The sequence below is a fragment of the Podarcis cretensis genome (assembly GCF_951804945.1).
Source record: "Podarcis cretensis genome assembly, chromosome: 8".
NCBI lineage: Eukaryota > Metazoa > Chordata > Lepidosauria > Squamata > Lacertidae > Podarcis > Podarcis cretensis.
Window position 1 is genome coordinate 19,579,566 of NC_137177.1, and position 21,736 is coordinate 19,601,301.

Below are 21,736 nucleotides of genomic sequence, written 5' to 3' on the forward strand. Positions count from 1 at the left end.
TGAGGTTTACTTGGCGAGGAAGTTAGTGCAGTGCACATGCACCAGTGGAGCCAATGCAGAACTCCTACCAGTATGTTTGCATCATGCTGATCTCCCCACTGCCTCTCCCCTCTCTCTCCCTGAACAGAGACTCAGTTGTCAGGAGGTTAGGTGAGCAGTGTCACCGCACGCCACCAGCTGCCACTGCAATTTGTTTATTCATCCTGTGCATTTCTTTGCACAAAGTTTGTGGGGAGGTAATGCGATGTTGACTTGCTTATTTGAGCATTCGTTTTGTTTGTGGGCAGGTTATAAGACGTCGTGTCAAGCGATTGCTTTCCCACACTTTCCAGTGCATTTCCCTGGCACTTTCCTTACCGCAAAAAGTTCGATTTTTTTTACAGAAGCGGATTTGTTGCGCAGGAGTGCCAAATCCACTTCCGTTGCGCACCCTAACTTTGCCGGTATGCAACTGAATCCCACCTGCAAAATAGCCACAGTCTGGAGGTGCCCTTAGTCTTCCTTAGGTGCTGCTACAAATTGTAGGTTTTGCCTATAATTCTGGGACAAGGAAGCAATACAGTACCTGAACCCCCATTTTTGGAAACGGTTATCTAGACCTGTCTCCAGCATTAAGCAAAACATGCTAGGCAGAGAGAGAGAGAGAGAGAGAGAGAGAGAGAGAGAGAGAGATAGCAATCTTTATTTGAGCAAAGATGGAGATTAATTTTAGGTGGTGTTATAGTTAAAAGAAGAGAGAGAATCAGCTGAAGTGATTGAGCATTTGCCTCAAAAAGTAAAGCTCCTACTCAGGTGATAGAAAATTGCCTTCCTTTACTTGTAGATTCTGCTTCCAAACAGAGAAATTTCTCTTCAAGGCACATAAAAATCAATGGAAGCCTTTTTGGGCCCAGTAGGGGATATGATTTGCATGCACGTTCAATTCCCATCATCTCTGGATAGGGCTGGGGAAGGCTCTTCTCCAAAACCCTGGAGAGCCTCTGCCCATTCATATACACCAGACTTTCCCAACCTGCCACCTTCCAGGTGTTTTGGACTCTTATCAAGCCCAGCCATCACTGCCAACCATCGGAGATTATGGGAGCTGTTGTCCCAAACACCAGGAGGGCGCCAAGTTGGGAGACGCTGGTGTAGACAGTCCGAAGCTAGACAGACCAGGGATGGGGAACCTGCAGCTTTCCAGTAGTTGCTGGACTCTGACTCCCATCATTCCCAGCCACGATGGCCAGTGATCCGGACGAATGGGATTTGTAGCCTTCTGGGCCACAACTTCCCCATCCCTGAGATAGGCCAGTGGCTCAATTTAGGCCACGTTCACACCATGTATTTAAAGCGTTATGCTACCACTTTAAACATGCATGGCTTCCCCCAAAGAATTCTGGGAGCTGCAGTTTGTTATGGTTGCTGAGAGTTCTTAAGAGACCCCTATTACCCACCAAAAGCTGTTAATCCCTCTTCAAAGAAACTCTGGAAACTTGTCGCTCTGCGATGGGAACAGGAGACTCCCAACAACACTCAGCACCTTTAACAAACTACAGCTCCCAGAATCCTTTGAGGGAAGCTGCAACTGTTCAGAGTGATATGGCACTGCTTTAAATGTATGGTGTGAATGTGGCCTTGGTCTAGAGAAGCTTCCTAAATGCTATGTATGTATATACAGTAGAAGCAAGTGGAAACAAGGCTGCTATAGGTAGGAATAGAGCCTTATGGTGCTGCAGCAGCAGTTTAGCCTTGAAAGCAGGATGTGCAGGGGAGCATGCCCGAAAGACGTACAAAACAGAAGAGGAGAAGTGTGGCCTTCTCTTCATGGCTTCCTCTGCGTCTCTCTCTCACAGGGGTCCTGGCTGGTCCATGGAGTGCCTGGATGCCCGAGCACATGTCTGCCTTTGAGGGCACCTGCGTCGTCATCCCTTGCCGCTTCAGCTACCCCGACGAGCTGCGCCCATCGGCCGTGCACGGCATCTGGTACTTCAACAGCCCTTACCCCAAGAACTACCCACCTGTGGTCTACAAATCCCGCACCAACATTGTCCACGAGAGCTACTTGGGGCGCACCCGCCTGCTGGGAGAGCTGAACTTCCGCAACTGCACGCTGCAAATCTCCCGCCTCAGCCCCGAGCTCACTGGCAAATACTACTTCCGTGGGGACTTGGGAGGATACAATCAGTACACGTACCCTGAGCACTGCAATCTGGAGATCATCAGTGAGTACCAAGCCAGGCCTGCTCTAATTCCCTTTTCCTGGGGGAGGGGGCCTTTGTGCGCTGTTTTATTGAACAAAGACTTTGCATCTCTGCCAGACTGTGCTTCTTGTGTGTGCTGACTTGCATCTGAACCAGCCCAGAGAGAGGCAAGTCAGGCAAGTGAAGGGCCAGGTGCTTCCCCCTCCTCTCCTACACCACTGTCTCCCAGAACCAGGAGGGGAGTGAAATGGGAGGAGCAGGGGAAGTTGTCATGCAGGTATAGTCTCCGGCTGCATGCATACAGCCCATCAGGGGAAGGTACATAAACCGGTGGAGGAGGAGCTGTCCCTTGTAGCTGCAATTGCTCCATAGAGCACAGACCTGAAAATATCTGCCTAGACACTAGATTGGTGTGTGTCAGGATGTTGTCACCAGCCCCCAGCTGGTTGCCCAGGAAAGTATAAAGACAAGGAAAAGTTTCTTACTGTCCTTTTTCATTTCAGTCTTTACAGAGAGAGGCTATAGAACCCAGCTTCTTGGATAATGGCATTGTCCCAAGTGAATCTCCACCCCCTCCGTCCCTCCCACTTCCTCATTCGTCACTTCTATGGGGGCTGCTACGTGCCCTCTGTCTCTTTGCTCTCCTACTTTCAAGGCTCGCCAGGTTCCGTGAGATGGTGGGTCTGGGGTGCTTTCTAATGGCAACGTGTCAGCCGGGTGTTGTCCCGGCTATCTCATGATTTTCGAGCTTTACCCCTCATCTGCCTCTGAGCTGCTACCTCTCTCAACGCCCTGTTGTCAATCTAGACTGTCTTCCTCTTCCTCCTCCCTGGAAGGGCCAGGATGCGGAGGCGGTCTCCACCATTCCTCCTCTGCCCAGTCCCTGACATTGTGCACCCCCCCCCCGAGTTCTTCAAGGGGAGCACTGAGATGCGGGAGGAGGAGCCTGTCTGGTTGTAAGCAGGAAGGCTCAGAGGAAGCAAGGCTGAGGCTGGTGGGGCAGTGCCCCATTCCCTCCTGCAGACCAGCCTCCACTGTTGGTGTCTCTTTTCTTTTCTTTTTTAAAATTTTATTTATACTTTTCAGATATATACATTTCACTGATTTTACAATCATTTTGACATTTTAAACTTAACTTCCTTCCCCCTCTTTCTGTGGTTCCTTAAATTTATTTTTAATATCTTCCGCATATCCATTTGAACTTAACTGACTTATTTATTTATCTTCTTTAAATATATACTCTTATATAGCTGCAGGTTATAACAATAATCCTGCCAGTGTTTTTATCTGTTTACAGTTTATCTGTAAATATTCAATAAACCATTTCCATTCTTTTATAAAAAGTTTGTTATCTTGATTTTATTCTTCCGGTAAGTTTCGCCATTTCTGCATATTCCATAAGTTTTTGTATCCATTCTTCCTTTTCTGGGACTACTACTTCTTCTTCTTCCCATTTTTGGGCAAGTAACATTCTTGCCGCTGTAGTCACATACATAAATAAAGTTCTATGCAATTTAGGTAGTTCTATCACAGAGCCTAGAACCTGCTGATCAGAAGGTCGGCGGTTCGAATCCCCACGATAGGGTGAGCTCCCATTGCTCAGTCCCTGCTCCTGCCAACCTAGCAGTTCGAAAGCACATTGAAGTGCAAATAGATAAATAGGTACCACTCTGGCAGGAAGGTAAACGGTGTTTCCGTGCGCTGCTCTGGTTTGCCAGAAGCGACTTAGTCATGCTGGCCACATGACCCGGAAGCTGTACGCTGGCTCCCACGTCCAATAAAGCAAGATGGGCGCCACAACCCCAGAGTCGGCCACGACTGGACCTAATGGTCAGGGGTCCCTTTACCTTTACCTATCACTATAATTCCCAAAAGAAAGGCTTCTGGTGTTTTTTTTTACAAATGTTCTTTTAAACATCCTTTTCACTTCACTGTATATCATTTCCCATTGGTGTCTCTTTTCAACCCCCCACAGACAAACCCACCATTGTGAGCCCCCCAGAAGTGGTGGAAGGGACTGAAGTGGAGCTGCGCTGCGTGGTGCCGGATAACTGTCCCGACATGAAGCCCATCATCACGTGGATGAACCACGAGAACCTGGCCGAGCACTCAGTCTACGCGCAAGTGGAAGAGGAAGGCGGCACCTGGTCCCTCGTCTCCCTGCTCAAATTCATGCCGTCGCGCGAGAACCATGGGCACGAGCTGGGCTGCAAAGTCACCTACTCCAACACCACTTTTGAGTTTGATGGGTTTACTACCTTGGATGTCAAATGTGAGTTGGGGTTCCTAAGCGGCTGTCACTTTGTGACTTGATACGTTCGTCTCCCTAGGTCTCAAGGTGGAGAACAGGCCTTGCCACCTCTTCTTTTTATCCTCACAGCAACCAGGGCCGGCCCACCCATGAGGCAAGGGGAAACGACTGCCTCAGGTGGCAGCATCCACAGGGGCAGCAGATCCGGCCTTCGAGGAACGCATTGCCCGCTGTTGCTACCACTGCTGTGCTAAACAGTGGTCTCTTTTGTTGCACTCCTTGGAGGCCGGATCTGCTGCCATCTTGGCAGCTCCCTGCAATGACACCTCCGCAACTGCTTCTTGGCGAAGAGGAGGTGGTGGTGGTCTCCCACCACCCTTGTTTCCAATGTAGATCTTCATTCCGCTTTTGTTCCTGATGTAGATCTTCACTCAGCCGTTCTTCCCTAGCCTGGGGTCGGGGACACCATTTTGTGCTTTGCTTCAGGCGCAAAAAAAGTTTTGGCTGGCCCTAACAATAGCCCTGTGAGGTAGGCTACGCTGTGAGGTACTAGTTGGCCCAAGGTCACCCAGTGGGCTTTGGGGAAGCGGTATGGGGGGGGGTTGAACCCAGGTCTCCTAGGCCCTAGTCGGCACTATAACCGCTACAACACACAGGCTCTCACCACATTTTGCCACTGGAGGACCTCTGGAACCAGGGATGTTTGCTCAATGAACATCAAGTCCCCATGTTCTGCAATGAGGGAGGGCCTGTTGGGTTGCTTCTACACTGGGAGTCTTTAATGTCTTTCGAAGCCCATAAACAAACCTTGGTAGACCCACACCGTAGGTTGAAAGCACTTCCAATGCACATGACTTCCCCCAGGTAATCCTGGGAACTGTAGTTCGCTCAGGAATTGCCATTCAGGGACAGGAAAACTACCATTCCCATGAATCTTTGGGGGAAGTCGTGTGCTTTAAATGCATGGTGCAGATAACCCTGGTTACTGCAAAGAGAAACCAGAGCACCTCCCTGAGGCTGATCTCTTTTTGGCTTGTTTCCACAGACCCGCCCCGCATTCTGCAGGCAAACTCCTCCGTGGAGGTCATTCAGGGCTCGCAAGTGGTGCTGGTGTGCTCCGTGGACAGCAGCCCCATGGCCTTGATCTCGTGGCTCCGAGAAGACGAAATTCTGCACGAGGACATGGCGGGACGCCTCACGCTCCATCTGGACAACATCACCCACCTGCAGGACGGCATCTATACTTGCGCGGCTGAGAACATTTATGGCAAGGACAACCATTCCCTGGCCTTGGCTGTGCTGTGTAAGTAGCCAGCCCTGAAGACCTGAAGCCAATTCGGGGGCGCGAGGAGAAACCTGCAGTGCAAACTTTGCAGCAGGAAATGAGATGCTCGCTTTCAGGCATCTGGACCTCAAGTCTTTTATTTATTCTGAATGTTTCTATACCACTTCTCCACAATGAAAAAAAAAGCAGTTTATTGGGGTTTTGCAGAACACATACACACCAAACTTCATTAACTGCCATATATATAGCTAAATATAATAATTTTATAAAATAGCAAAATACATATGATAAATACATTATAGTTATAATATACTGTATTTTTCCGTCTATAAGATGCCCCCATGTATAAGACACCCCCTATTTTGGGGGACTCAGATTTAGGAAAATGGGGGGAGAGTATAAGACGCCCCCTAATTTTTGACATTATTTTTAGGGGGAAAAACCTAGTCTTATACACAGGAAAATACGGCACTTAATATTTTTACTATGTGTTCCTTTGGTGGAAAAGACGGCTTTTGGTTGTTTCCCCCTCCCAGATGCCCCTTGGAAGCCTGTGGTGAACGCCTCTGTGGTGGCCGTCGAGGGAGAGCCGGTCACCATCCTGTGCAGCTCGCAGAGCAACCCTGAGCCCATGATCACCATCTTCAAGGACAAGAAGCCCATGGCCATGGGCGTCTACCAGAACCAAGTGGCTCTGGAGTTTGAGTCTGTGACGCACGAGGACGACGGGGAATACTGGTGCACGGCAGAGAACCAGTTTGGCCAGCGCAGCACTGCCTTCAACCTCACCGTTGAATGTTAGCACTCGCCTGGGGCCCCCAGAAACTCTTGTGGGACATAAATGTGTTTTGGGTGGTATCCAACTGTGGCACCTCATTTGCTCAGTGGACTTCTGCTCATGCAAGCAGAATTATTCATTCCACTCTCCCACCCACCCTATCCACCCATATCAGCCCCCAAGCCTCAGCTGCCTCATTCTGCCTAGCTGTGGGGCCACCACCATATTCTGGACTGATGTCAGCAGCTCTGACCGAGTTCTTCTGGGGACTCACATCTGTCAGCCTCTGGCTCGGAGGTCTCCCAGTCTCTAGTAGCAGCTTCAGAGCCTTGATGCTGGTCTGGTTCCCTGTCTGATGCCTTTGCTGGAGACTCTGCAGTCTCTGACTCCTGAGTCTTGACTGCAGGTGGTCATTACAGCTGGCCCATTACCTATGGTGGCATGCCTGTGCCACCATAGGACAGCTCCTGGTGTCCTGACACAGGCCCACCCAGCCACCCAAAGGAGCATGTGCAGTCCAGCAAAACAACTGGACTAATCTGCTGTTGCTCCTTCACCTCTTTCACAAGAACGTAAGAAGTGCCTGCTGGGCCAGACCAGTGGCCCGTCTAGTCCAGCGTCCTGTTCTCACAGCGGCCAAGCAGATTCCAGTAGGAAGTCTGCAAGCAGGACTCCGGCACAAGAGCGCTCCTCCCTCTTGCAGTTTCCAGCAACTAGTATTCAGAAGCAAGGCTGCCTTCAACAGTGAAGGCAGAGCTTAAAGGTAAAGGTAAAGGTACCCCTGCCCGTACGGGCCAGTCTTGACAGACTCTGGGGTTGTGCGCCCATCTCACTTAAGAGGCCAGGGGCCAGCGCTGTCCGGAGACACTTCCGGGTCACGTGGCCAGCGTGACATCGCTGCTCTGGCGAGCCAGAGCCGCACACGGAAACGCCGTTTACCTTCCCGCTGGTAAGCGGTCGCTATTTATCTACTTGCACCCGGAGGTGCTTTCGAACTGCTAGGTTGGCAGGCGCTGGGACCGAGCAGCGGGAGCGCACCCCGCCGCAGGGATTCGAACCGCCGACCTTTCGATCGGCAAGCCCTAGGCGCTGAGGCTTTAACCCACAGCGCCACCTGCGTCCCAGCGCCAGAGCTTAGCCATCATGATTAGTAGCCATTGATAGCCGTCTCTTCCAGTCCTCTTTTAAAGCCATCCAACTAGGTGGCAATTGCTGTCTCCTGTGGGAGTAGGTTCCGTAGATTAACAATGCACTGTGTGAAGAAGCATTCTCTCTCTCTCTCTCTCTCTGCAGTTGCTCCCCTTATCCTTTCGGACTCCAAGTGCACAGCCGCCCGGGACACCGTGAAGTGCATCTGTGCGGCCAAATCCAACCCGGAGGCTGTGATCACCTTTGAGCTCCCCACGCGCAACGTGACGGTGAACGAGACCGACCGGGAGTTTGTGTACTCGCAGAAGACCGGCTACATTGTCACCAGCATACTGACCTTGCAGAGGGAGGTGGATTCCCAGCTTTACATCGTCTGCTCAGCCAGGAACTTCTACGGCACCAGGAACCAGCAGCTGCAGTTCCACCACTCCAGTGAGGGCCCTTCCAGGCAACTGCCCCACCTTGGTCCCTGCAGCTCTCACGAGGCTCATACCAGTCTTGTCCAGGGGGGGCGCTGTGGGAATGGATTGGAGAGGACCTGTTGTTTACTTATTGTCCTTCCTTGCTCAGGCAGGAAGGAAGTATGTAGCGTTTCAGATTCCTGCCAAGGCAGACAAAGGAAGTGACCTCACAGAGTTCTCTAGCCAATTTTACAAGTAGCTCTGTGAGATTCAGCCCCTCCATGCGTCTATCTGGCAAAGCATGAATTGTTGGCTTGTCAGCAGTAATGTCCCACTGGTGCCGCACATTTCAGCCAAGCAGAAGGGGGCAAAGCAGGGCCAGGAGGCAGGTGACGACTAGGGAAGAGGTATAGCCGGTGGTGGCGGTGGGGTGTTAGTCCTAAGGACCATCTAGAGAGGCCTAGAGGGCTGCATTTGCCCATGCTCTGCTGAGACCAGAGCACTGGGACTATCTTGCCAATCCTGTGCATTTCTCTCTCTTTTTTTTAATTTTCCAGATAGTCTGATGTGGGCAAAAGTGGGGCCTGTTGGAGCGGTGGTAGCCTTTGCCATCCTCATAGCGGTCGTGTGTTATGTCAGCCAGACCAGGAAAAAGTAAGTTTTTTTTGTGGTGGGCGTTCTCAAGCCCTCCCTCCTTCATATTGCCTCGTTTTCTTCCTGTAAGAAATTCAGACTCAAATTCAAATCTGGGAAAACATCACCAGAACCAGGGCCTTCTTTCCCCTGTTTTGCACCAAACACAGAAAACACACCCCCTTTCTCCCTCACTGCAGCCATGCTCCTGGAGCCAGTGGCTGCAAAATCAACCAATGACCGTTTGACCATAGGAACCGAGAAACCTGCTTCATATTGTGTCCATCTAGCTTAGTATTGTCTACTCTGACTGGCAGGGACTCTCTAGGGTTTCAGACAGGGAGCCTTCTCCACTGTCCTGGGAGATGCTGTGGGACCTTCTAAATGCTCCACCACTGAGCGATGGCCCTTCCGTAAGGCCTCAAAGGCACCTGCATCCCACAGAGGCTGCGGCTCCTCTTGCACGAGTGAGAATGCTCCAGCCAGCATTGGCTACAGAGCTTAATAATAATAATAATAATAATAATAATAATAATAATAATAATAAATTTTTATTTATACCCCGCCCTTCCCGGTTCAAAAACTGGGCTCAGGGCAGCTAACAACAAATTTAAAACAATTAATTATAAAAGCAGCATAAAATACAGTATAAAAACATGAATAACAATAAAATTCAAAAATCAATTTAGGGGAAATAAGCATTAGATAATCCCCAGGGCTAGCTGGCTGAATTGGTCCTACTTGGTCCAGTGAGGAGGCCAGGGGAGAATTAGCTGTGGGGTCTCAGAGCGGGCGATCGTCCTAAAAGGGGAGGGGGCGGGAAGAGAAGGGAAATAAAAGATCAGGCTGAATTCAAATGAAAGGCCAGGCAGAATAGCTCTCTTACAGGCCCAGCGGAAGGAGGTTAAATCCTGAAGGGCCCTAGTCTCATGGGACAGAGCATTCCACCAGGTCGGAGCCATCACTGAGAAGGCCCTGGCCCTGGTGGAGGATAGTCTGACTATATCCAGGGTGCTGACAGGCCTGGCCCAGCCTGCTGTGAATCAGTAAGTTTCGCTGCTGCAGGCAGCTTCCGCTGAGCCTTCAGCTCTGACGAGACAGGGCAGGTTCTCTCTATTCACGGTTTGTGCAAACAGTGGCTTCTCATGATCTCTAAGCCCACGACTACAGTCTCTGCAGATGTCCTGGGATGTGTGAAACTGCCGTCACATCTCAAACACTGCAGGCAGAGGTTTCGCATGACTTGTGGTTTGCTCCTGCATGACTGTCCACTGAAGGAAGTTTGTGTATTGAGCGGCAGGTCACTGTTTCACACATTCACCTCTGGAGAGTGGGGCGAGGGGCAATGTTTGCCACTCAACTTCCATTAAAACACATAAGGACGTAAGCACAGCCCTGCTGGATCAGGCCAATGGCCCAGCTAGTCCAGCACCCTGTTCTCGCAGAGGCCACCCCCATGCCTGTTGGAAGTTGAGGCGCAACTCAGCTTGCTCAGAAGGGTCTACCTGGGGTAAAGGCAGATAGAGTGTGAAACTTCCAGGTTCCTAAACTGTCTCCGTCTCTTTGATCTCTCTGCTACCTGCTCACAGAAGTCAAAGGGATGTGTGCTAAATTGCGTCCTCTCAGGGTTCTGAGAGTTGTCAGGAGACCCTCTCATCGCCTCCTAGAACTACAGTTCCCAGAGTGGCCTAACAAGCACTCCCTCTTTCCAATTCTCTCACAATTTTTCTCTGGACCTTCATTGGTCAAGGTCCCCTTGGATGTATCTTCCGGGAACAAGGTGGCAAGAATGATTTCTCTGTTTCTCCACCTAGTTAGTTATTGTTATGTACTGAAGTTCTCACCCTGGGCCAGCAGGGGGATACTGTAGATAGTTATGCAAATAAGGGATCAAAAATGATGTTCAGTGATAGGATAGTTTTAGAAAATTGTTACAGTTACATTGTACTGGAGCTCTATATAAGCAGGCTGACTGAACCCTTCAGTTCAGTTCTGTCCTGGCCTGTGAATAAACAAGAGCTGTTTGAAGAATAGCTGTGTCGTCTGATATGTTCACCCACAACTTAACAGTTATCTAGGACTAGAGAACTCTTACCTATCAAATATATACTTTACTTAATAAAAAATAAACTTCCTTATGGTATACTAAGTCATTTCATTAACGTCTGCTGTTGCGTGCAAACTCCGGTATGCTAACACAACTAGGGCTTGCCAAGTCAGACATCATGCTAAACCGTCATTAAGCTTCCTTAACCATAGCCTGGTGTGTTATCTGAACTGAGCCCCAAAGTGAGGGATATACCTATGTAAACTTTCCCTAAACCATGGCACAGTGATAGAGCACATCCTTTGCATGCAGAAAGGCTCATGTTCTACTCCCTGCAGGTAAAAGGTAAAGGTCAAGGACCCCTGGACAGTTAAGTCCAGTCAAAGGCATCTATGGGGTTGCGGCGCTCATCTCGCTTTCAGGCCGAGGGAGCTGGCAATTGTCTGCAGACAGCTTTCCAGGTCATGTGGCCAGCATGACTAAACCACTTCTGACGCAACAGAAAATCAGAGCGCACGGTTTCTATGACGGAAACCAGAGCGCATGGAAATGCTGTTTACCTTCTTGCCACAGTGGTACCTATTTATCTACTTGCGCTGGCGTGCTTTTGAACTGCTAGGTTGTCAGGAGCTGGGACAGAGCAATGGGAGCTCACCCCGTCACGGGGATTGACCTTCCAATCGGCAAGCCCAAGAGGCTCAGTGGTTTAGACCACAGTGCCACCCATATCCCTTCATCACCAACTAGGACTGGGAGAGACTCCAGACTCTGAAACTCTGGAAATCTGCTCCCAGTTGAGACAACTGATTCTGGGCTAGATAAGCCAATGGTCTGAATCAGTATATGGGAGCTTCCTGTGTTCCTAAACTGGATGTCCCCAGTTTCATTTGCGGTGCAGCCAAGAAGATACTGAAAGTCTCTGTGGCTTCCTAACAAACAATATAATCTAAGAAACAAATTAGCACTCTTATTATACTCCTAGCGGAATTTTAGAACCCAGTCCACAATCCAATTAAATGCAAGTAATTGGATTCAAAATTATTTCAGTCCCACTGCAATCAGCGAATAATACAATTTTCAAAACAAAACAAAACCCGAAACTTGAATTTCCTGCCCATCACCCACTGAGGACAAGATTATTAAAGAAACAGAAGATAATTGAGGATTTGCAAATAGTAGAAAGATTGGATCGTTTATCCTGGCTGGAGATGATTGCCAAAATAGCTATCAGGCCTTGAATATGGAAGTGCACTTATCAAAGCTGTCAGATAATCCATTGGTTAATTAATGAATTGTTTACTAATCACTCATCAGCTGTGATTGCAAATCTGAAACTCATCATGCTAATGAAAGAAGCCACTTGGGATTCTGACTGATTTACATTATATAGCCTGGTGCCAAAATAATAATAATAATAACAATTTATTATTTATATGCTGCCCATCTGACTGAGTTGCCCCAAAATGGAGGTGTTGGTTGGAAACATGGACAGAGTTTGACATTATAAGTCTTTGTCCCTTCCTTATTTTATTCTTATTCCCAGGAAAAGTATGAATGAAAGTTCGAGTTTCATGCAAACAGAAAACCCTCCTGTCGCCTACAGCGGAGACTACAGGACTCCTGGCCATCTGGAGAAATCAGAGGTACTGATAAGAGGGAGGGCGATGGGGGTGTCTCATGTCCCCTTTTGGAAGCAGTATGCCTCTGCTGGGCATCTCAGGTGGGGAAAGTGCTGCTGTGATCTCGCCCGGCTTGTGGGCTTCCCTTTTTCATAGAATTGTAGAGCTGGAAGGGACCACGAGGGTCATCTAGACCAACCCCCTGCAGTGCAGGAATATTTTGCCCAATGAGACACCATCCCTTGAACATCTGGTTAGCCACTGCGAGAACCAACCACACAGAGAGCCATTAAGCGAAGGAAGCAAAATGTGAATGTTTCTTTCTCCCTCCCTTGTGATCTGGCAATGGGTATTTGGAGGAGAGAGAGAAAAAGAATAGTTTAGGAAAGAGCCTCGTTCGGATTGCCAGAAAAGATTAGCGGTGGGGAACCAAAGCTGCATGCAGAAGCAAAAATGAGCAAACATCCTCTTTTTAACTTGTAACACATTTTGAGTTGTTCATGTGAGAGCGAGTGCAGGTTATTTCCTACAGCAGAATCTTGCCATTTTTCAATAAAATGGGGGGAAGGAGGAACGTGGGGAGGGACTGGGAGTCAACACGAAGCAACTCAGCTTGTAAAAATGGAGGCAATCAATTTTAAATCAAAGCAGACAGGAGGGAGCCTGGCCAGACACAGAATTGTAGGGTTGGAAGGGACCACAAGGGTCATCCAGTCCAACCCCTTGCAAGGCACAATTCTTTTGCCCTTGTGGCCCCAAGATTTTGAACCTCATGCTCTACTGACTATCCCTGGGAAGAAAGATTGCTTGTTAGGCCGCTCTGGGAGCTGTAGTTCTAGGAGGGGGAATAGAGGGTCTCCTGATGACTCTCAGCACCCTTAACAAACTACAGTTCCCAGAATCCTTTGGGAGGGGGAAGCCATGGATGTTTAAGGTGGTATCACAGCGCTTCAAATGAAGGGTGTGAACGTCCCCAAACTGTGCCCCACGGCTCAGATCTGCCTGTCTCCCAAGATGGGGCCCCAAACCCAGCTATTTCACTTTGCCTCATGGCAGGGTTGATTCTAGGGTTAGCCTTCCTCAGTCAGGTCACTAGTGACTGCTGTTCCTTTTCTAATAAGGAGATCTGCTCCCTGGAGAGCCACTGACCCGGGCAGGTAAGTATGGACCTCTCCATCCATGTGCATAACACCGTCCTTTTTGTGTATATGGCACCCGGGCCTTAGAAAACAGAATTCTCCTGGTTTGGACTGAACGGGGGGTGGGGGTGGATGGAAGTGGTTCTGGTCAATTCTGCCGCCCCCAGGCAGCTGCAGTTTCTGATGAGATCAGACAAGGCAGGGTTGATGTCAGTCAATTCTGGTGTCTGTTCTAACAGAGGGTGCTTTCAGGTGCATGATGCTTACATCGCTTTTATGTCTTGCATTTCCTATGTGCATCATATGGCGTCAGTATCTACCGCTAGTGACTGGTGCCTTGTGGTAGGAGGCAGGGAGGCCAACCGTAGGTGGCGCCAGAGAGGACTGCCTGAAGGCAGGGTGAGGTTGGTGAGGCAGTGCCCCCATTTGCCCAATTGAACCAGCCTCCTAATATACCTCCATTGACTAAGGGGAAGGCCAATTTGTGTGGATGGCTTTTAAAAAGGAAACACAGACCCTCCAAGTGTCCCTATTTTCCAGGGACAGTCCTGGATGTGCAGAAGGTGTCTCAGTTTCTGCTTCATCCTGGAATGTCCCACTTTTCCTTACGAGGTCCCTATTTTCATTGGATAAATGTTGGGGGGTATGGAGTCATGTGACCTCTGAGCCAAGGAGATAAGTAACTATACAACCTTTAGAAGACATTTGAAGGCAGCCCTAAATAGGGAAGGTTTTTTAATGTTTAATGTTTTATTATGTTTTTATATATGTTGGAAGCTGCCCAGAGTGGCTGGGGCAACCCAGTCAGATGGGTGGATGATGATGATGATGATGATGATTGAATAGGACATCCCTATTTTCATCAGAGAAATGTGGGAGGGTATGTGCATGTTGTGGCTTAATCTAGGTCAGATCTTTGCTGGAAGGGGGTCTTTATGTCATTGAAATTCTACTCAGTATTGATCCAGAGCATTACTCCAACGTATAGTTAGCAAAGTAAAACTTAAACACGTTGCAGGATTCCCAAAAAATAGACCAGAGGCTACTGTATTTCATCCTGCAGAGCTTTACTGCTGCTGAAGGCAAATGAGCATAATGGTCACAACATTCAAGATTGGCACAGTCCATAAGAAATCCAGTTGCAGCAGACTTAACTTAAACCTACAATAACTTATAATAAATCTACCTTAACACTAAGCATACTATGTACAGAACACCACACTGGAAGGAAAAGAGATAGAAAGAGAAAGTGAAACCCAGGCTCCCTCTGACCTTAATTTTATACTCAGCATGACCTTGACAGAAAGAGGTAACAGAACCAGTTTAAGCCAGCTGTACTCAGCGTTTCTGAAGGAAAAACCCAAATACAGTGGTACCTCGTGTTATGGACTTGATCCGTTCTGGAGGCCCATCCGTAATGTGAAAAGCCTGCAACTTGAAGTGCTGTGTCTGTGCAGGCGCGGCGCAATTTGGTGCTTCTGCACATGCGCAAACCGTGATTTAGTGCTTCTGCACATGCATGAGCGGTGAAACCCAGAAGTAACCCATTCCGGTACTTCTGGGTTGCCGCAGGGCGCAAAACAAAAACACGCAACCTGAAGCGGACATAACATGAGGTATGACTGTATCATGAACCTTCTGCTTGTTTCTTTCACACAGAGAAGCTTCCAGAACCCTCTTGAATTAATTAGAATAGGAAAGATATCTACACATCAGATCAATACTTTCTGTACTAAGAAATGCAAACTGAGACTTTAACCCTTGGCCCTGTTGCAGTCCTGATCTGGATTGGCACGTCCCATGCCAGCCTCTTTAAAAAAGTCAGTGATTCCATGTCTCGTTTCGCTCAAAAAGTGTCTTTCTGATTTGAAAACGGCCCTCTGCCTTGGCCTGTCCTGCGTGAACAGCTTCCATGTGTGTGCATGCATCATGGGAAGTCCTCGAGCCGCTTTTAATGTTGCTTGTGGAAACGCACCGGATCGTTTATGTCAAAGCTGTGTGTTTCCTTGAGTGTGCCTCTGCAATGGCTTCCCCCAGGGTCTGTGTGTCTGTCCTTCCCAGGCGCTGTTAGGCCTTTCCCTGCCCTTGCTTGCTTCTGTGACATGTAAACTTGTGGTGAAGACAATATGGGATATCTGCTTTCAACGGAAGGGCCCGATCCTGAAACATAAGAAGTTCATAAGAAACAGGAACAAAGTGCCTCTGAACAGGTGCAGAGTGCATTTGGGCACCACCAAGTAACTGCAGCGCTTTGGTTTCCATGTCACAGGGTAGGGGTTCCAGATAGGCTTGATCTGCAGCACGTCCGTCGACCCTTGTAGCTTAAAATACTGCTTGGGTAAATGGGTTGGTTGAAACCAACAACATATACTGAACCAAGCCATTGGTCTATTTACCTGGGGGACCAGTGGACCCTCGGGATGTTGCTGCATTACACTTCGCATCATCTCCTGACCATTGGGCCACACTGCCTGGGGATTATGGGAGTCAGAGTCCTGCAATATCTGGAGAGCCACAGGCAGGGGTCAGCAAACTCTTTCAGTAGGGGGCCGGTCCACTGTCCCTCAGAACTTGTGGGGGGCCGGACTATATATATATTTTTAAAAAATATGCCCCACAAATAACCCAGAGATGCATTTTAAATAAAAGCACACATTCTACTCAGGTAAAAACACGCTGGTTCCCAGGACTTAGTTTGCCTACCCATGGCCACAAGTTTCCCCATCCTTGCCGTAAGAGAACGAATGTGTTTGTGTTGTCTTCCAAATAGCGAGTCTTCAGGATTTAAGCCCCCGCAGCAGTGAGTTCCGCAAATCCGAGGTGTGATCTGGGGGGAGCCTTCAACCTGGTCTTCTCTCTCCCGCTCCTGCAGTATGGGCGCTGCGACAAACGGCTCTTGAACAAGGACCTGGGCATTGACTACGCCAACATAGACTTCACCAAACTATCCACGAAGGACAGCTACACCCTGACGGAGGAGCTGGCTGAGTACGCCGAGATCCGAGTCAAGTGAGCCCTTTCCCCAGCCACCGCGGCAGGCAGCTCCCATGGACCGCCACCCATTGGAACTATTGTAGTCTAATGAAACGCCTGGCCACGCCTCTCGGCTTTGGCTTCCTAGTCCTGAAAAGACCCTACCAATTGGTTTTGATGTCTTGATGCTCGCCCTTTAAATGCTCATCTGTATCTCCCTGGGCCCCTTTCCTTCCCCTTTCCAGAGTGCATACTGAAGATCAATCTAATGCAGATTAGTCTGTCCACTAGTTGGTTTGTTTTTAATTCTTTCTTCTTTTTTTGCCACCCAATCAGGGTGGTTACGAAATTGTGGGGTGCGGGGATGACTTTGTTCCACTTTTGCATGGATGGTTTGCGGCGGGCTGGTGGTTCTAATCCAGAACTGGGAATTAATTCTGGGTCACTTCTGAGATTAACAAATCTGAAATAGCTGAGCGATCTTATGTATGCACAGATCCAAGAATGGGGGGGGGGGTCACCTTTCTGTATCCACAGCAAGTGGACCAGATCCCCTCCAGGGGAGCACTTGGGTCTTGGTCTGGCACAACCAGTGCTGATGAACACCTGCTGTGGGTCTGACCCATAGCTTCAAAATGTCCATTTCACATTCCAGATCCCGCTTTTAGAAAGCACTGAGCTCTTAGTTAAAAGAACACGGAAGTGCTTAGAGGCTGCGTCTCACTTAGGACCCCTCCTGACTGATGTTTTCCCTTGGGTTTTTTTGTTTGTTTTTTGTGGGTGTGATTCTGCAACATATCCTTGATGCAATAATAGTGCATTAGTGGCCGTCCACATGCCATTCCGCTTTATTGTTCTGAGATGTTTCCCAAATTCCACGGCGTTATTGACACCTGGAGCAGGACACTCTTGCACTACAGCCCAACAAAAGCAGAACGACGTCATGAACAAAGCTCAGGACGGTTGCCGTATAAAAAGTTGCAGCATTTCAACTGGAAGTTACAGGGCGTGCACCGCTTGGAAACATAGCAGTGTGTGTCTGCCCCGAACTTTTGCAGGTGCAAACAGCATTGAAAGCAAGGTTGTGTGTACCATCCTGAGCACAAATCCTCACGAGTACACAACCAAAATGACTTATGGAGGGGCCCTTATGTAAGCATGTGCTGGTCAGCAGTTCCTTCCCACCCTTGCAGCCTTGGTTTTTAAAACCCAGGATCAGAAAGAGAGGCGGGGGGGGGGGTGCGACTACCATTGACTTACTTGGCTAATGCACGTGCAAAGTGTTTTCTCCAGTGATGCTTAATGTCCTTTTCGCATATCTCTCATCTGTAAAGCAGAAGGTCAATTGACGAGAATGTCAGTTCTGCTTTTCTGTGCTGCACTAAGGTGCATTCCAAGCAACGCTAGCGTCTCTTGTGAAAACACATTACGTTTCACTGATACGCATGTATGGCTGAATACAGTGCAACAACATCTGCCCAGTTCTGCTGCCATTTGTCTTTGTGGCACTGAAGCTCAGTCGCTGAACTGCAGCCTGTTCAGAAGGCACATGTGCTGGGCAAAAACTCTTCTCTCTATAAAACGGTGTCCCGATCTTGAGCATGTTAGCACCAACAACAAGCCTGCTGCCTTTGATTGCATTGGAAGACATGAGAGAAGCATCTTGGACTCTTCAACCCAATCAACAATGCTAGCTGTATATCGCGACCTCCTGATGTTTATCTGACTTCATGTTGAAAACCCTGTTATTTAACAAATTTTATTTTGGTTAACAGGAGAAGCAGACATTGTAGTTAGCTGTGTTAGTCAGTTAAAAGAAAGAACCCCCCCCCCCAAAAAAAACCCCAGTATGGTAATAATACAGTTATTAAGAATAACCAAAATGCTGCAGGCTCAACATGAGCAAGCTTTAGAGTTGTTCAGAGCTCTTCATCAGATTATGAAGAATTTGGGAGGCCTTGAAAGCTTGCTCATAAGTTTGTAATATTTTGGTTTATCCTGATGAAACTGTTTCTTGAATGTGGCTTTGGGAGAAATAGAGCCTCTCATAGGCCAGGAGATGAATAAAAATAATTCAGCAAATATTATTTCTTTTTAAAATGCAACTCACGATTTGTGAGCTAGTTCTGTAATGGGTGAGGTGCTGATAAGTTATTTTTGAAGGCTTGAGTTTAGCAACTGGGGCCAAATCTGCTTCTGCAGCCCATATCCCTTGCAGAGTTAGGCATGTCTTAGCCCAGGGATGGGGCATATGTGGCCCAGAGGAAATTTCCAAACTACAGAACCCATTATCCCTTACCCTTGGCCACGTTTGCTGTGGCTGATGGGAGCTGGGGTCTGCCAACATCTGGAGAGGAGAGGCTGCTTCCACACCCTGTCTTAACCCATTGAAATCACCTGAAATGTTGTTTCCACTGAACCTGCTACCTTGATGAATGGCCTAATCTGAATCCTAAGTGTCGTCAAGAACCAAGGGCCTTGGTTTTGAATTGTCCGATAGATAACCAGTTGCTAACATCACATGCATATCTGTAGCTCTATGAATGGGGGGCTCTTCTTGCGCATACAGCAGCTACAGCAAGAAGGGCCGCCACGCTCTTCAGTGGCCCCGCTCCTGAAGTTTTTCAAGTGATTTCCATCTCCTGTATTCCAAGAAAAGATTCCGCTGCACCTCTTATCGCTCCAGGTCCCATGCTATGCAGAAATGTTTAGCTTTAAGATCAAGGCTCTGCCCCCAGTCTCCTCTTTCCAGCATGTTTGTACTGTACAAAAACGTATTGTATTTTGCTGATCAGATTACTATCAAATCACAAAAAAGCTGGGAATTCATGAAACACAGCTAAGGTGGACTCCCTCACCGCCTGTTCCAATGAAATGACTTTCCACCACAGGCAAATTAGTGGGGGGGGGAGCTGTGGTTCCTGATTTCTGGTATAATAAGCACCATCCGATACAGGTTGTTTATTAGTGATGGTATTTAAAGCAAAGTCGGTGTAAACCAGAGATACACTCAGATGAAAGAAACTTGTTTTCCTCCTAGCTTTGTAACCCAGCTAATGCTTCTTACCACATCCCACTCCCCCTAACAGCATTAATCTCTAACCTTCCAGGAACGATTATGGTATGTTCTATTTATTGCAAAGATACTTTGGGGGGGGATACTTTTTATTAGGAAGGGGAGGGTGGGGAGGATATGAAACTGGAATTTAATAACATGTTCTAAAGATGAGCATATACACATTGTGTCAGAAGTAATTTCCGCTGACCTAAACAGGAGTTACTCCCTTGTTACTAGGGTCTAGTAAGTCTGTTTGTAGGACTGCAGTCTACAACGTGAAAATATTCCTTATACTGAGTGACACAGTGACCATGTGGCCCTCTAACAAAGCTGTCCAGGATTTCAAATGAGGGATATTCTGAGCCTTGCCTGGAGATGCCAGGATTTGAACCTGGAACCTTCTGCTTGCAAAGCCACGCCCTTATGTGATCATAAGCAGCAGGCAGGCACACTTTGAGGGGAACGGGGTGTGTGTGTGTGTGTCCCTTTGCTGAGGAACCAACTCAAGTCACCCTTTAATTATATACTAGTCCACTTTGTCAGTTTCCCATACGAGCAATTTTAGCGTGGTTGTAAATAGGGGTTAGATAGTTAGGTTTAATTTTAAAGGCCACTGTTTGCTCTCTAACTTCATTAAGTACATTCCTCCATATGTGTGTGTTTGTGTGTGTGTGTGCATGTGAGACTGAGTGAGAAGTACTCTTGTGTTTCGAATGAGTGTCGGGCAGATGTAAATCTCTATCACGATCTCTACGGGCAGTCCAGCCAAGCAAACGAGGAAAGGTCAACCCCACCTATCAGGTTGGCAATATTAATCTTAAGAAAAAAATGCTGGGCTTTTGTACAACTTTGGTCCCACAATACAGCAAGTGTTTAATGACTTTTAACCCATCTGACTTTGTACCCTGAAAGAAATAAAACAGTATTTTACAAAGCCATCTTGTGTCTTGGCTCCTTTAAGTGGCATCTCCGGAAATCAAAATCGTTTCTCAGCAGCAAGGGGGCATTAGGAGTGAAATCAGGTGAAACATGGCACAGAGCCCTAGTGTCCATTTGAAAGAGGCACTGCCTTCTTCCTCAGCACAAGATCTTGTTTTTTGGGGGAAAAGAAAAAGAAAAGAAACACTGCTCTTGCAGACGTTTCCTCTGCTGATCACTGAAATTAAAGTCAGAGCCACCATATTTATGGCAAAGACACACAGAGCAGTATGTTTCTGCCAAAAATGACAACGCAGTGATGTGTTGGGGAACCTTTCCCCCCATATTCTCTCTGGGTCAATCCCTTGGGAGCCACATGCTAGTGGTGGCCAGAGCTAGAGGCAAAAGCAGGGCAATGAATGTACACTTTGCCTTTGCACAGTTAAAGGTAAAGGGACCCCTGACCATTAGGTCCAGTCGTGGCCGACTCTGGGGTTGCGGCGCTCATCTTGCTTTATTGGCCAAGGGAGCCGGCGTACAGCTTCCAGGTCATGTGGCCAGCATGACTAAGCCACTTCTGGCAAACCAGAGCAGCTCACGGAAACACCGTTTACCTTCCCACCAGAGAGCTACCTACTTATCTACTTGCACTTTGTGCTTTCGAACTGCTAGGTTGGCAGGAGCAGGGACCGAGTAACGGGAGCTCATCCCGTTGCGGGGATTCGAACCGCCGACCTTCTGATCGGCAAGTCCTAGGCTCTGTGGTTGAACCCACAGCATCACCCATGTTAGGTTAACACTAATTCTAGCCTCAGGATAATGAATGCAGCTTTGAACTGCCACCCACACTGGTTTGATGCAGGTCAACCTGAAGCGAGACCCACCACAGCTCGTTGACAGAGCACATGCTTCTGCCCCTGCAGAAACTCCCAGGTTCAATCCTGGCCACTTCCAGGTAAACCAGATGAAAGGAATCTTCTGAAGACAGAGACAACAAAATCCTGGGAGGTTGTTAAGCAAGAGGTTGGATGGCCACCTGTCAGGGAGTCTGCAGCTGTGATACTTGTGTTTGCAGGGGATTGGACAAGATGGTCCTGTCAGGAGTTCAACCTACACTTGAGTAGGCCCCAGGCAGAGACACATGCCTGACTGTCATGTTTTCTCCCTCCTGGTTGATCGTTTGGGAGCTTCATAAGCTTTCTTCAGCCCAAACATGATAGCGACCGATGCCAACCGACACTGGCACCCTTAGGGATCCATAGAGTTTGTGCAGCATGTGCATGACAGACCTCAGCGACTCAG

General features: G+C 48.3%; 1 protein-coding gene across 9 annotated transcripts in view; it reads left to right on the top strand.

Annotated features, from left to right (window-relative positions):
* The window catches only part of MAG (myelin associated glycoprotein), a 70,875-nt gene extending 53,722 nt beyond the window's left edge, over positions 1-17,153 (top strand). For 8 of the 9 annotated variants that reach the window (XM_079986032.1, XM_079986035.1, XM_079986038.1 and 5 more), the window contains 8 exons: positions 1,836-2,204; positions 4,159-4,455; positions 5,480-5,737; positions 6,256-6,516; positions 7,791-8,078; positions 8,605-8,701; positions 12,271-12,370; positions 16,358-17,153. In XM_079986032.1, coding sequence (XP_079842158.1) covers positions 1,836-2,204; positions 4,159-4,455; positions 5,480-5,737; positions 6,256-6,516; positions 7,791-8,078; positions 8,605-8,701; positions 12,271-12,370; positions 16,358-16,498 — 1,811 coding nt within the window. In that variant the 3' untranslated portion in view covers positions 16,499-17,153. Of the gene's footprint in view, positions 1-1,835; positions 2,205-4,158; positions 4,456-5,479; positions 5,738-6,255; positions 6,517-7,790; positions 8,079-8,604; positions 8,702-12,270; positions 12,371-13,467; positions 13,504-16,357 lie in introns of all 9 variants that reach the window. The other variant, XM_079986033.1, reaches the window with a different exon arrangement.
* Positions 17,154-21,736: the final 4,583 nt, after the last annotated feature.